This window comes from Heterodontus francisci, chromosome 30 (genome assembly GCF_036365525.1).
Source record: "Heterodontus francisci isolate sHetFra1 chromosome 30, sHetFra1.hap1, whole genome shotgun sequence".
NCBI classification, from domain to species: domain Eukaryota; kingdom Metazoa; phylum Chordata; class Chondrichthyes; order Heterodontiformes; family Heterodontidae; genus Heterodontus; species Heterodontus francisci.
Window position 1 is genome coordinate 64,269,554 of NC_090400.1, and position 14,051 is coordinate 64,283,604.

Sequence of the window (14,051 nt, forward strand, 5' to 3'; positions counted from 1 at the left end):
TATTCACAAGGTATCTCAAAAGCCATGCCTGTGCCTCTCTGCAATCAGGAAATACAGGACCAATGATAGTTACAATACAAAAGTCATCTTCTGTTGCTGCTGCAAGGGGAACAGTTCCACAATCAAACCCTGCTGTATCAGTGCAGTAACATAACACACCGCTGGGGGGTGCGTTACACTGGCTATTGCGGAAAACATTGTCTTGTCGGGAAAAAAGGAAATTTGTCTCAGAGAAGTGAATCAGGTGAAATTGGCAACATCAACAAAGAGAAATTCAAAAACAAGAAAGTCAAAGTGAGAAGTCAAGAATCATCTGCACAGGTAGAAAAATATTCCTCTGCATTCCTCCTGGGGCCAAACCTGCACACTGATCAACTGAAGCAAAACAACATAATGAAGCAAGGTGGTATTTGGACTCACCAGGCTGATGTGATGTTTCTGCACATGTCTGAGGATAAGCATTGCGATGAGCTCTGGGTCCCATTGCACTCCTGGATGGTCTGGAAGAGCTCTAGAGAAAATAAATAAGGAAATTGGGAAGTTCAAATGATGATAGAATGGTAGGGTCACAAAAGCCTGTTCATTCCATGAACTTCATCGTACTGTGTCCCCCGCGTTGAGTTTAACTGCACTCCTGCTCACTTTCCATTTACCCTGTAATATACACCTTTTTCAAATCACTAGTGTTTATGGAGTTTTGCTTCAAGATTAACTTTCTGCAGAAAAATTCCATTTTAAGCATACTGCACAAAGATCTTTTCTCTAATCAACAACAACTTGTATTTATGTAGCGGCTTTTACACAGCAAAACATTCCAGGACGCTTCACAGGTGCAATTATCAGACACAATTTGAAAACTGAGTCTCATCAGGAGCTCTCAGGTCAGATGGCCAAAAGCTTGGTCAAAGAGCTGGATTTTAAAGAGCATCTTAAAGGAGAGAGACGCAGAGAGGTTTAGGGAGGGAATTCCAGAGCTTAAAGCCTCGGCAGCTGAACCTAACAGTGGAGCGATTAAAATAGGGGATGCACAAGAGGCCAGAATTGGAGGAGTGCAGACATCTTGAAGAGTTGTAGGACTGGAGGAGGCTATAGTGATGGGGAGGGGTGAGGTAATGGAGGGATTTGAAACCAAGGAAGAGAATTTTAAAATTGAGGCATTACCAGACCAGGAGCCACTGTAGGTCAGCAAGCACAGAGGGACTTGATGGGAAATAGGATACAGGTCCCAGAGTTCTGGATGAGCTGAAGTTTTTGTAGGGTAGAACATGGGAGGCTGGCCAGGAATGGATAGGAATAGTCATGTCTGGAAGTAACAAAGGCATGGATGAGGGTTTCATCAGCAAATGAGCTGTGGCAGAGGTGAAGTTGATCCATGTAACAGAGATGGAAATATGCAGTCTTGGTAATGGTGTGGATGTGTGGTTGGAAGCTCATCTCAGGGTCAATTGCAACACCAAAGTTGTGAATGTTTGGGTTCAGCCTCAGACATTGCCAGGGAGAGAAAAGGAGTCAAGTCGCTAAGGAACAAATGTGTGTCTTTTCAGTGACCAATGAAAACAATCCATCACTATTTAGTTTAGTTAAGAGATATAGCACTGAAACAGGCCCTTCGGCCCACCGAGTCTGTGCCGACCATCAACCACCCATTTATACTAATCCTACACTAATTCCATATTCTTACCACATCCCCACCTGTCCCTATATTTCCCTACCACCTACCTATACTAGGGGCAATTGCTAATGGCCAAATTACCTATCAACCTGCAAGTCTTTGGCATGCACAGAACCCTTCATAGTCTTGAAGACCTCTAATCAGGCCAATCCTTAAATTTCTCAGTTCTCGAGAAAAGTCCCATTTTTGAATCTCTTTTCATAACTGGTAAACCCTGACTCATGGATGCATCCTTGTGATGCTCAGGCACTGTGACATATCGTGTAGGCTCAGGGCCAGTGACCAGTATCGCCCAGGTTCAGGGACACTGATAGAATCATAGACATTTACAGCACGGAAGGAGGGCATTTGGCCCATCGTGTCTGCACCGGCCAACAAGTAGCTATCCAGCCTAATCCCACTTTCCAGGTCTTGGTCTGTAGCCCTGTAGGTTATGGCATATCCAAGTACTTTTTAAATGTTATCAGGGTTTCTACCTCTACCACCCCTTCAGGCAGTGAATTCCAGATCCCCACCAACTACTGCGTGACAACATTTCCCCTCATATCCGCTTTAAACCTTCTACCTCTTACCCGAACTCCATGCCCCCCAGTTATGGTCCCCTCAACCAAGGGGAAGAGGGCCTTCCTATCCAACCTATCTAGACAGCTCAATTTTATACATTTAAATTAGGTCCTCCCTCAGCCTCCTCTGTTCCAAAGGTTCCTCAGAGATTTGCCTACATATTTGCTGTTCAATCGCCCTCTGACTGTTTGGGGGTCTGCAGTACATTCCCAGTAGTGTGGTTGCCCTTTTTTGTTCTTCAGTTCAACGCATTTGGCATCATTTGATGATCCTTCTGCCATATCCAGGACAATATCCACAATATCCAGTAAAATAAAAGCAAAATACTGCGGATGCTGGAAATCTGAAATAAAAACAAGAAATGCTGGAAATACTCAGCAGGCCTGGCAGCATCTGTGGAAAGAGAAGCAGAGTTAACGTTTCGAAGAAGGGTCCCATCCCCCTGCCAAGCTAGTTTAACACCGCACCCCGCCCCCCCCCAACCCTCAACAGCAGCACTAGCAAAACCCCCTGCAAGGATATTGGTCAGGTCCTGTTGAGGTGCAACCGTCTGGCTTGTACAGGTCTTACCTCCCCCAGAAGCAGTCCCAATGCCTCAGGAATCTAAAGCCCTCCCTCCTGCACCATCTCTCCAGCCATGTATTCATCAGCTCTATCTTCCCATTTATGTACTCACTAGCACATGACACTGGGAATAATCCTGAGATTACTACCTTTGAGGTCTTGCTTTTCAATTTCTCTCCTAGCTCTCTAAACTCTGCTTTCAGGGCTTCATCCCTTTCTGCCCATGTCATTGGTGCCCATATGAACCACGACCTTTGGCAGTTCACCCTCCCCTCTCAGAATGTCCTGTCGCTGCTTGGTGACATCCTTGACTCCAACGCCAGGGAGGCAGTATACCATCCTGGGGTCACTTCTGCAGGTACAGAAGCGCCTGTCTGTTCCGCTTACTATGGGATCCTCTACCACTATTTCTCTTCCACTCTTCTTCCCCACCATGCAGCTGAGCCACCCATGGTGCCATGGACTTGGCTCTGCCTGCAGTCCCCAGAGGAACCATCACTCTCACCCGGTATTCAGAACTAAATACCTGCTGGAGAGCGAGATGCACTCATGGGATCCCTGCCCTGCCCGCTCTTCCTTGTCCTTCTGGTAGTCACCCATTCCCTCTCTGCTTGCACATTTTTAAGTTGTGGGGTGACCACCTCCAGAAATGTGCTATTCACAAAGCTCTCAGCTTTGGGGTTGCCAGTAGTGACTCCAGCCAGCACTCAAGCTCCGAAACCAGGTCTGGTGAGCAGGATCAGGGCTGATAAACGGCATCGCGCAGGCTCAGAGCCAGTTACCGGTATCACGCAGGCTCAGAGCCGGTTACCGGTATCGCGCAGGCTCAGGGCCGTGACCGGTATCGTGCAGGCTCAGGGCCGTGACCGGTATCGTGCAGGCTCAGAGCCGGTGACCGGTATCGCGCAGGCTCAGGGCCGTGACCGGTATCGTGCAGGCTCAGAGCCGGTTACCGGTATCGCGCAGGCTCAGAGCCGGTATCGCGCAGGCTCAGGGCCGTGACCGGTATCGTGCAGGCTCAGGGCCGTGACCGGTATCGTGCAGGCTCAGAGCCGGTGACCGGTATCGCGCAGGCTCAGGGCCGTGACCGGTATCGTGCAGGCTCAGAGCCGGTTACCGGTATCGCGCAGGCTCAGAGCCGGTATCGCGCAGGCTCAGGGCCGTGACCGGTATCGTGCAGGCTCAGAGCCGGTGACCGGTATCTTTTTTTTTTTATTTCCAAAATATACTTTATTCATAAAAATCTGTAAAAATTACATTGCCAAACAGTTTCCAAACAGCACCAAAAAATACAAACATTGCAAAAGAGATCAGTTTCCTTCAATACTGTCATGAGTTTCTTCTCAACCCTTCCGTTTCACAATTGTCATGTCAATTACAGTTTTACATTTACAGCAATTGAGAATATTAACGATACAGTTCGAGGGGCTTCCCATGGATCCAGCCCCTCAGTCTAGCTTGGTGGGGGAACCTTACACTGTGGTCTTTCCCCATTGAGCCTTTGCTGCGGCTGCCCCAAGCTTTAGTGCGTCCCTCAGCACGTAGTCCTGGACCTTGGAATGTGCCAGTCTGCAACATTCGGTGGTGGACAACTCTTTGCGCTGGAAGACCAGCAAGTTTCGGGCAGACCAAAGGGCGTCTTTCACCGAATTGATAGTCCTCCAGCAGCAGTTGATGTTTGTCTCGGTGTGCGTCCCTGGGAACAGCCCGTAGAGCACAGACTCCTGTGTTACAGAGCTGCTTGGGATGAACCTTGACAAAAACCACTGCATCTCTTTCCACACCTGCTTTGCAAAGGCACATTCCAGGAGGAGGTGGGCGACCGTCTCTTCCCCACCACAGCCAACGCGGGGGCACTGTGCGGAGGGGGCGAGACTTCGGGTGTGCATGAAGGATCTGACGGGGAGGGCCCTTCTCACCACCAGCCAAGCTACGTCTTGGTGCTTGTTTGAAAGTTCTGGTGATGAGGCATTCCGCCAAATGACTTTGACGGTCTGCTCGGGGAACCATCCGACAGGATCCACCGTTTCCTTTTCCCGTAGGGCCTTGAGGACATTCCGTGCAGACCACTGCCTGATGGACCGGTGGTCAAAGGTGTTTTTCCGCAGAAACTGCTCCACGAAGGATAGGTGGTATGTCGCCGCCCAACTGCATGGTGCGTTCCGCGGCAATGTGACCGGTGACCGGTATCGCGCAGGCTCAGGGCTGGTGACAGCCAACCTTCTGTTTTCTTAGCTAAAACCCTGAAGGTTTCAGATATAGTGACTCCCCTCAAGATTGAGATGTTCAACACAGGTCACAGGGTGGACTTGATTGGATATATTTGTCTCCAAATGACCAGGAATTGTCTGCAGACCTGTTCTGAGTTATGGACTCGAGATGAAACAACATTTTAGAGCTGCTACATTCCAATGGTATCCGAGAAGCAGTGAAACTTCAGTAACAAAAGTGCTGCTACACAGACAGTAAATAACATTAACTTACTGTGAGTGAAGCAGGGCCATTTCACCAATATCACCTTCACACACCAACAAATCAGCTGGATATTATCTGGGGCAAGAAGCAATTAACCTGTATGAAAGGCAGGAGGTGTCACCAGTATCAATGTTTGCTATGCTGCTCCATTTGGGAGCTGACAATGGTGGAGAAAACAGACAGTGCAGGCACCTTCGAAGGCAACAGGGAGCAAAGAAGCAATGAGGCAGGCCGAAACCAGTTTGGACAGATACAGGTCATGTGAGTTCAAAGAGAAATGGCTGGAGGCAACAGTTTGAGGATCATCATGCTTCAAACATCCAAATACTATGCAACATGTAATCCATTAACTCTGAAAGACTGATTAAAGGAGCTATATCACTGTGAACACTTATAAATCAGAGTTTCCTGTAGGTTTAATGCCCTCAGGTGCTGGTACAGTAAGGATTTGGCAGTCAGAAATGAGACCAATAAATCAGATTATCAGGAGCTGCAGACAGCACGAGGATTATAAAGAAAGAGCCACTTCTATCTTAACCCTGGCTTCAAAACTGTGTGCAAATTCTTCGAGCACATTTTCAATACTTCCATAAGTCCTTTAAGAGTTTACACGCTGAAAGAGAATAAGCCATTAGGTCTGTTCACTTCTAACTGACCAGGGATAATCTGATCTGTTGGAAACTCATCAATTTCACAAGGGAAACAAATAATTCTGAGAAAAATGTCAAGGCATGAATGGACATTATTTAACCCAGCCAGCTGCCTCCCCATACTCTGTTTGAACATGTGTCCACTGATATTTTAGAATCCTTTTGTTCGTCTCACAACAGTCCAATACTCAGATGAAGCACAGATCCATGACAGCATTTCTCCAGAAGTTCGAAAAAATATCTAACTTCATGGGAGGCAACAGACTTTGGGAGAAACTCTAGAACCACACTCACCTTCACAAGATTCACGAGCTTGCAATATTCCCTGGAATGAGTGTTTTATTTCACAAACATTATCAGCTTGCTACACCCAGAATATGAACCAATTCATGCTAGAAATTCTAGTGCTAGTAATGTCAGTTAGAGGGGTGAAGTGCTTCACCTGTGAGATGTGGGAAGTCCGTGACGCTTCCAGCGTTCCGGGCGACTACATCTGCAGGAAGTGTACCCAGTTGCAGCTCCTCAAAGACCGCATGGATCGGTTGGAGCAGCAATTGGATGCACTTAGGAGCATGCAGGTGGCAGAAAGTGTCATAGACAGGAGTTTTAGAGACATGGTTACACCCAAGGTGCAAGCAGATAGATGGGTGACCGCTAGAAAGGGCAGGCAGTCAGTGCAGGAATCCCCTGTGGCTATCCCCCTCTCTAACAAGAATACCGTTTTGGATACTTTTGGGGGGGGATGGCCTATCAGGGGAAAACAACAGCAGCAGCCAGAACAGTGGCACCACGGCTGACACTGTTGTTCAGCAGGGAGGGACAAAGCGCAGAAGAGCAATAGTTATAGGGGACTCTATAGTCAGGGGCACAGATAGGCGCTTCTGTGGATGTGAAAGAGACTCCAGGATAGTATGTTGCCTCCCTGGTGCCAGGGTCAAGGATGTCTCTGAACGGACAGGGGGAATTCTGAAGGGGGAGGGTGAACAGCCAGAGGTTGTGGTACACATTGGTACTAACGACATAGGCAGGAAGAGTGATGAGGTCCTGCAGGGGGAGTTAGGTAGTAAGTTAAAAGACAGGACCTCCAGGGTTGTAATCTCGGGATTACTTCCTGTGCCACGTGCCAGTGAGGCTAGAAATCGGAAGATGGTGCAGCTAAACACGTGGCTGAACAGCTGATGTAGGAGGGAGGGTTTCAGATATCTGGATCATTAGGATCTCTTCCGGGACAGATGGAACCTGTACAAGAAGGACGGGTTGCGTCTAAACTGGAGGGGCACAAATATCCTGGCTGCAAGGTTTGCTAGCGTCACTCGGGAGGGTTTAAACTAGTGTGGCAGGGGGGTGGGAACCAGAGCAGTAGGACAGCAAGTGAAATAAATGAGGGGGAACTAGTAAATAAGGCCAGTAAGATTAAGAGGAAGAGCAGGCAGGGAGATGTTGCTGAGCACAGCAGGACTGGTGGCCTGAAGTGCATTTGTTTCAATGCGAGAAGTATAACAGGTAAGGCAGATGAACTTAGAGTTTGGATTAGTACTTGGAACTATGATGTTGTTGCTATTACAGAGACTTGGTTGAGGGAAGGAAAGGATTGGCAGCTAAATGTTCCAGGATTTAGAAGCTTCAGGCGGGATAGAGGGGGATGTAAAAGGGGTGGAGGAATTGCATTACTGGTTAAGGAGAATATCACAACTGTACTGCGGGAGGACACCTCGGAGGGTCATGCAGCGAGGCAATATGGGTAGAGCTCAGGAATAGGAAGGGTGCAGTCATGATGTTGGGACTTTACTACAGGCCTCCCAACAGCCAGCGGGAGGTAGAGGAGCAGATATGTAGACAGATTTTGGAAAGACGTAAAGGTAACAGGGTTGTAATGGTGGGTGATTTTAACTTCCCCTATATTGACTGGGACTCACTTAGTGCTAGGGGCTTGGATGGGGCAGAATTTGTGAGGAGCATCCAGGAGGGCTTCTTGAAACAATATGTCGATAGTCCAACTAGGGAAGGAGCCGTACTGGACCTGGTATTGGGGAATGAGCCTGGCCAAGTGGTCGAAGTCTCAGTAGGGGAGCATTTCGGGAACAGTGACCATAATTCCGTAAGTGTTAAGGTACTTGTGGATAAGGATAAGAGTAGTCCTCGAGTGAACGTGCTAAATTGGGGGAAGGCGAATTGTAACAATATTAGGCAGGAACTGAAGAATTTAGATTGGGGGCGGCTGTTTGAGGGTAGATCAACATCTGACATGTGGGAGTCTTTCAAACGTGAGTTGATTAGAATCCAGGACCGGCATGTTCCTGTGAGGAAGAAGGATAAGTTTGGCAAGTTTTGGGAACCTTGGATAACGAGGGATATTGTGAGCCTAGTCAAAAAGAAAAAGGAAGCATTTGTAAGGGCTGGAAGGCTAGGAACAGACAAATCCCTTGAGGAATATAAAGACAGTAGGAAGGAACTTAAGCAAGGACTCACGAGGGCTAAAAGGGGTCATGAAAAGTCATTGGCAAACAGGATTAAGGAGAATCCCAAGGCTTTTTATACATATATAAAGAGCAAGAGGGTAACCAGGGAAAGGGTTGGCCCACTCAAGGACAGAGGAGGGAATCTATGCGTGCAGCCAGAGGAAATGGGCGAGGTACTAAATGAGTACTTTGCATCAGTATTCACCAAGGAGAAGGACTTGGTGGATGATGAGTCCAGGGAAGGGAGTGTAGATAGTCTGGGTCATGTCGTTATCAAAAAGGAGGAGGTGTTGGGCGTCTTGCAAAGCATTAAGGTAGATAAATCCCCAGGGCCTGATGGGATCTACCCCAGAATACTGAGGGAGGCAAGGGAGGAAATTGCTGGGGCCTTGGCAGAAATCTTTGTATCCTCATTGGCTTCAGGTGAGGTCCCAGAGGACTGGAGAATGGCCAATGTTGTTCCTTTGTTTAAGAAGGGTGGTAAGGATAATCCAGGAAATTATAGGCCGGTGAGCCTTACACCAGTGGTAGGGAAATTATTAGAGAGGATTCTTTGGGACAGGATTTACTTCCATTTGGAAACAAATGAACTTGTTAGCGAGAGGCAGCATGGTTTTGTGAAGGGGAGGTTGTGTCTCCCTAACTTAATTGAGTTTTTTGAGGAAGTGACGACGATGATTGATGAAGGAAGGGCAGTGGATGTTGTCTATATGGACTTCAGTAAAGCCTTTGACAAGGTCCCTCATGGCAGACTGGTACAAAAGGTGAAGTCACACGGGATCAGAGGTGAGCTGGCAAGATTGATACAGAACTGGCTCGGTCATGGAAGATAGAGGGTAGCAGTGGAAGGGTGCTTTTCTGAATGGAGGGCTGTGACTAGTGGTGTTCCGCAGGGATCAGTGCTGGGACCTTTGCTCTTTGTAGTATATATAAATGATTTAGAGGAAAATGTAGCTGGTCTGATTAGTAAGTTTGCGGACGACACAAAGGTTGGTGGAGTTGCGGATAGTGATGAGGATTGTCAGAGGATACAGAAGGAATCTAGATTGGTTGGAGACTAAGGCGGAGAAATGGCAGATGGAGTTTAATCCGGACAAATGTGAGGTAATGCATTTTGGAAGATCTAATACAGGTGGTAAAATACAGTAAATGGCAGAACCCTTAGGAATATTGACAGGCAGAGAGATCTGGGCGAACAGGTCCACAGGTCATTGAAAGTGGCAACACATGTGGATAAGTTAGTCAAGAAGGCATATGGCATGCTTGCCTTCATCGGTCAGGGCATAGAGTATAAAAATTGGCAATTCATGCTGCAGCTGTACAGAAGCTTAGTTAGGCCACACTTAGAATATTGCGTGCAATTCTAGTCGCCACACTACCAGAAGGACGTGGAGGCTTTGGAAAGGGTACAGAAGAGCTTTACCAGGATGTTGCCTGGTCTGGAGGGCATTAGCTATGAGGAGAGGTTGGATAAACTCGGATTGTTTTCACTGGAACGACAGAGGTGGAGGGGCGACATGATAGAGGTTTACAAAGTTATGAGTGACATGGACAGAGTGGATAGTCAGAAGCTTTTTCCCAGGGTGGAAGAGTCAGTTACTTCTTCTTCTTTGGCCTCCTTGTCTCGAGAGACCATGGGTAACCGCCTGGAGGTGGGGTCAGTGGTTTGTGAAGCAGCACCTGGAGTGGCTATGAAGGCCAATTCTAGAGTGACAGACTTTTCCACAGGTGCTGCAGATAAAATTGGTTGTCGGGGTGGTTACACAGTTGGCTCTCCCCTTGCTCTTCTGTCTTTTTTCCTGCCAACTGCTAAGTCTCTTTGGCTCGCCACACTTTAGCCCCGCCTTTATGGCTGCCCGCCAGCTCTGGCGATCGCTGGCAACTGACTCCCACAACTTGTGATCAATGTCACAGGACTTCATGTCGCGTTTGCAGACGTCTTTAAAGCGGAGACATGGATAGCCGGTGGATCTGATAGCAGTGATGAGCTCGCTGTACAATGTGTCCTTGGGGATCCTGCCATCTTCCATGCGGCTCATATGGCCAAGCCATCTCAAGCGCCGCTGGCTCAGTAGGGTGCATATGCTGGGGATGTTGGCCGCCTCGAGGACTTCTGTGTTTGAGATACGGTCCTGCCACCTGATGCCAAGGATTCTCCGGAGGCAGCAAAGATGAAATGAATTGAGACGTCGCTCTTGGCTGACATACGTTGTCCAGGCCAATGCTGCCGTAGAGCAAGGTACTGAGGACACAAGCTTGATACACTCGGACTTTTGTGTTACTAGGGGACATAGTTTTAAGGTGCGAGAGGCAAAGTTTAGTGGGGATTTGCGAGGCAAGTTCTTTACACAGAGGGTGGTGAGTGCCTGGAACTTGCTGCCGGGGGAGGTGGTGGAAGCAGGTACAATAGCAACGTTTAAGAGGCATCTTGACAAATACATGAATAGGATGGAAATAGAGGGATACGGTCCCCGGAAGTGCAGAAGGTTTTAGTTTAGACAGGCATCAAGATCGAAGCAGGCTTGGAGGGCCGAATGGCCTGTTCCTGTGCTGTACTGTTCTTTGTTCATGCAAGAACACAGCAGTGTGTTTGTTGATAAAAGCAAAATACTGCAGATGCTGGAAATCTGAAGTAAAAACAGGAAGTATTTCCAGTAGTGTGTTTGTTATTTGACTGGACTGCATACCTTACATTATTTCACGAATTTCACAAAAAGTCAATAGTTGCCTGTGTACACAGCACACCCAGATTGGCCAGTAACTGCACATCTTCATAAACTTGTAGTGTTGGTTATTCAGGTATAAACCATTAATTGCATACTCTGATTAATTGTAGTTTCTGATTACATGTGTAACAAAGTGCTGTTTAATATTCGCATTGTCATATCTTTCTGTTCTCTTTCGAAATTTCTCTTTAAATATAAAATAAAACTCTGTACTTCACTACATTTTATGCTGCTAGATTTTTGACATTAAAGGGAAAGTAATTTTTCCAGATTCGTAAGTGCTTTTCACCCAACGCAAGGAATTACAGGACACTCCTCCCTACCCTGCTAAGGTTCCATAGGTACTAAACCATTCAGATCAGGTGGGTCCCAGGTTCCATTCCTTGCCTGGGCAGTGTTAGGTGGTCTCAACTGGGTGTGACAATTGGCCTGAACACTGAACTGATGTAGGGAGGGAGTGTGGGTTGGGGTCCTGATCCCTGTTCAGTGATTGTTGCTGGAAAGTGTATGAGTGGATGTTGGGTGAGAATAGCATCAGATTTTGCTGTGATACTTCTCTCCATGATCAATTACCTCTCTCACACCTGATATCTAGACACATACATGAAGAATGTTCTCCATGTGAGGTATTAGAGGGACGCAGGTATCGGTGGAAACATATTGCAGCAAGTTTCAGCAGCTTCAAGACAGGAGGGGGGAAAATGGAAACAGTTCTCACTTTTTTTTGAAAAAGATAAGCAAGAGAAAAGTTTTGAAGGGGAGAAAACTGCAGAGCTATATGGAAAGAGCAGGGGAATGGGACTTATTGCAAGACTCTTTCAAAGAGCTGGCAAAGGCCTAATGGCCTCCTTCTGTGCTGTAAGATTCTATGGCCAATTAATTCCACATTACTTTGTTCAACTACTACTGCGCTTTTAACATGGCACAAAGTGTGTTGGAAAGGATTGAACATTTTAAAAAAAGATTTACTTCATGAAGTGAGTTGTGTGGGGCAAGTCTGTAGAAAATGATCCTCGAGTGACATCCTGTTCGGGATTGTGGTCTAAACAGAATGTGAGTGAGAAACGCAGCAGCATACTTTATTCTGACAACCAAAGATGAAAAGCTTAAACATCCAGATGTATTCTTCACAAATTGACCTGATGTGCTGCCCTCCTCTGCAGTCCACTCAAATGATAATGTGATATGTGAGCAGGCAGGAGTGATTCTCAGCCCAGTAACACTAGAACAATCACAATGCAAACAGCCTCCCCTATTCAGTTATTACAAGGTCCTTTGTTGTGATTTTAAATCTTTGGTGCACCTCACTATTGAATAGCACTGCAAGGCAAGGCATATTGACACTCAGTTGGTTATAGCCTAAACAAGTACGAGGTCCTGGTACTAACCCTGCTTGCCACTGCATACTGGAGCACTACATCACCCAGCCCAGCACTATCCCTTCTCGTCACATCAGGTAGAGCATTAAAGTAGTTGTGGATATGCTTCAGCAGTAAAGGATGTTTAAAATTTGCACAATTCAGAACCTCTGTTTCTTACCTTCCCCTCCTCCAGCCTGCTCAACATGGCACAGCTGGGAGTTTGGTGGTTAGCTCAAGGTCAGAGTGTGCACTTTGACAAAGGATTTCGGCACTTTGAGAGAGGACCCACTGTGCAGCTTACTCAGCAAGGCTGGGCAATGGATCAGTGCATTGATCAACGACTACACAAGTCACTAGGTCACAGTGTTTGAGGTGGGGGGAGGGTAGGGACTGGGGCCAAGAAGGGAAATGAATCACAGTCCCATATAGTGTCCAGTAAAGCAGCATTTAATGTCAGTTATTTGCTGTGGCTCACACTATGTTCAAGGTCAGCTGTTCCCTCAGAGCCCAGCCTGCTCTTTTTTTCCAAAAATATACTTTATTCATAAAAATCTGTGAAAAAAATACATTACAAAACAGTTCAAAACAGCACCAAGTTGACATTTCAGAAAGTGCAAAGGAAATCAGTTTTCTTCAATACAGGAGTGAGCTGCCTCACAACCCTTCCATTCCATTTTACATGCCATGTATATTTTACAGCAAATCCATATTTGGTGTATACAGCCCAAGGGATTTCCCATGGGTCCAGCCCCTCAGTTCACTATGGCGGGAGGACCTTACACAGTGGTCTTTCCCCATTGAGCCTGGACCTTGGAATGTGCCAGTCTGAACCACTTGGTCGCGGACAACTCTCTGCGCTGGAAGACCAGCAAGGTTCAGGCAGACCAAAGAGCGTCTTTCACCGAATTGATGGTCCTCCAGCAGCAGTTGATATTTATCTCGGTGTGCGTCTCTGGGAACAGCCTGTAGAGCACAGACTCCTGTGTTACAGAGCTGCTTGGGATGAACCTCGACAAAAACCACTGTACCTCTTTCCACACCTACTTTGCAAAGGAACATTCCAGAAAGAGGTGGGCAACAGTCTCTTCCCCACCACTGCTACCTCGTGGGCAGCGTGCGGAGGTGGTGAGACTCTGGGTGTGCAGGAAGGATCTGACGGGGAGGGCTCTTCTCACCACCAGCCACGCTATGTCTTGGTGCTTGTTTTAAAGTTATGGTGATGAAGTATTCTGCCAAATGACTTTGGAAGTCTGCTCGGGGAACCATCTGACAGGATCCGCCATCTCCTTTTCCCGTAGGGCCTTGAGGACATTCCGTGCAGACCACTGCCTGATGGATTGGTGGTCAAAGATGTTTCTCTGCACAAACCTTTCCACGAAGGATAGGTGGTACGGCACGGTCCAACTGGATGGAGGGTTCTGCGGCAATGTGGCCAGACCCATCCTTCACAACATCAGGGATAGAACCTCAGCACGTAGTGACACTTAGTATTTGCTTACTGGGGCTCGACACACAGCTTGATGCAGCCGCACACGAAGGTGGTCATCAGGATAAGGGCAACATTGGGTACGTTTTTCCCG

The 14,051-nt window shown here is 47.3% G+C and overlaps 1 protein-coding gene across 4 annotated transcripts in view; it reads right to left on the minus strand.

The window, feature by feature from the left end:
* pigl (phosphatidylinositol glycan anchor biosynthesis, class L) overlaps positions 1 to 14,051 on the minus strand; it is a 181,448-nt gene that overhangs the window by 120,126 nt on the left and 47,271 nt on the right. For all 4 annotated transcript variants that reach the window (XM_068010867.1, XM_068010868.1, XM_068010866.1 and 1 more), the window contains exon 3: positions 421 to 511. In XM_068010867.1, the coding sequence (XP_067866968.1) occupies positions 421 to 511 (91 nt within the window). The remainder of the gene's footprint in view (positions 1 to 420; positions 512 to 14,051) is intronic.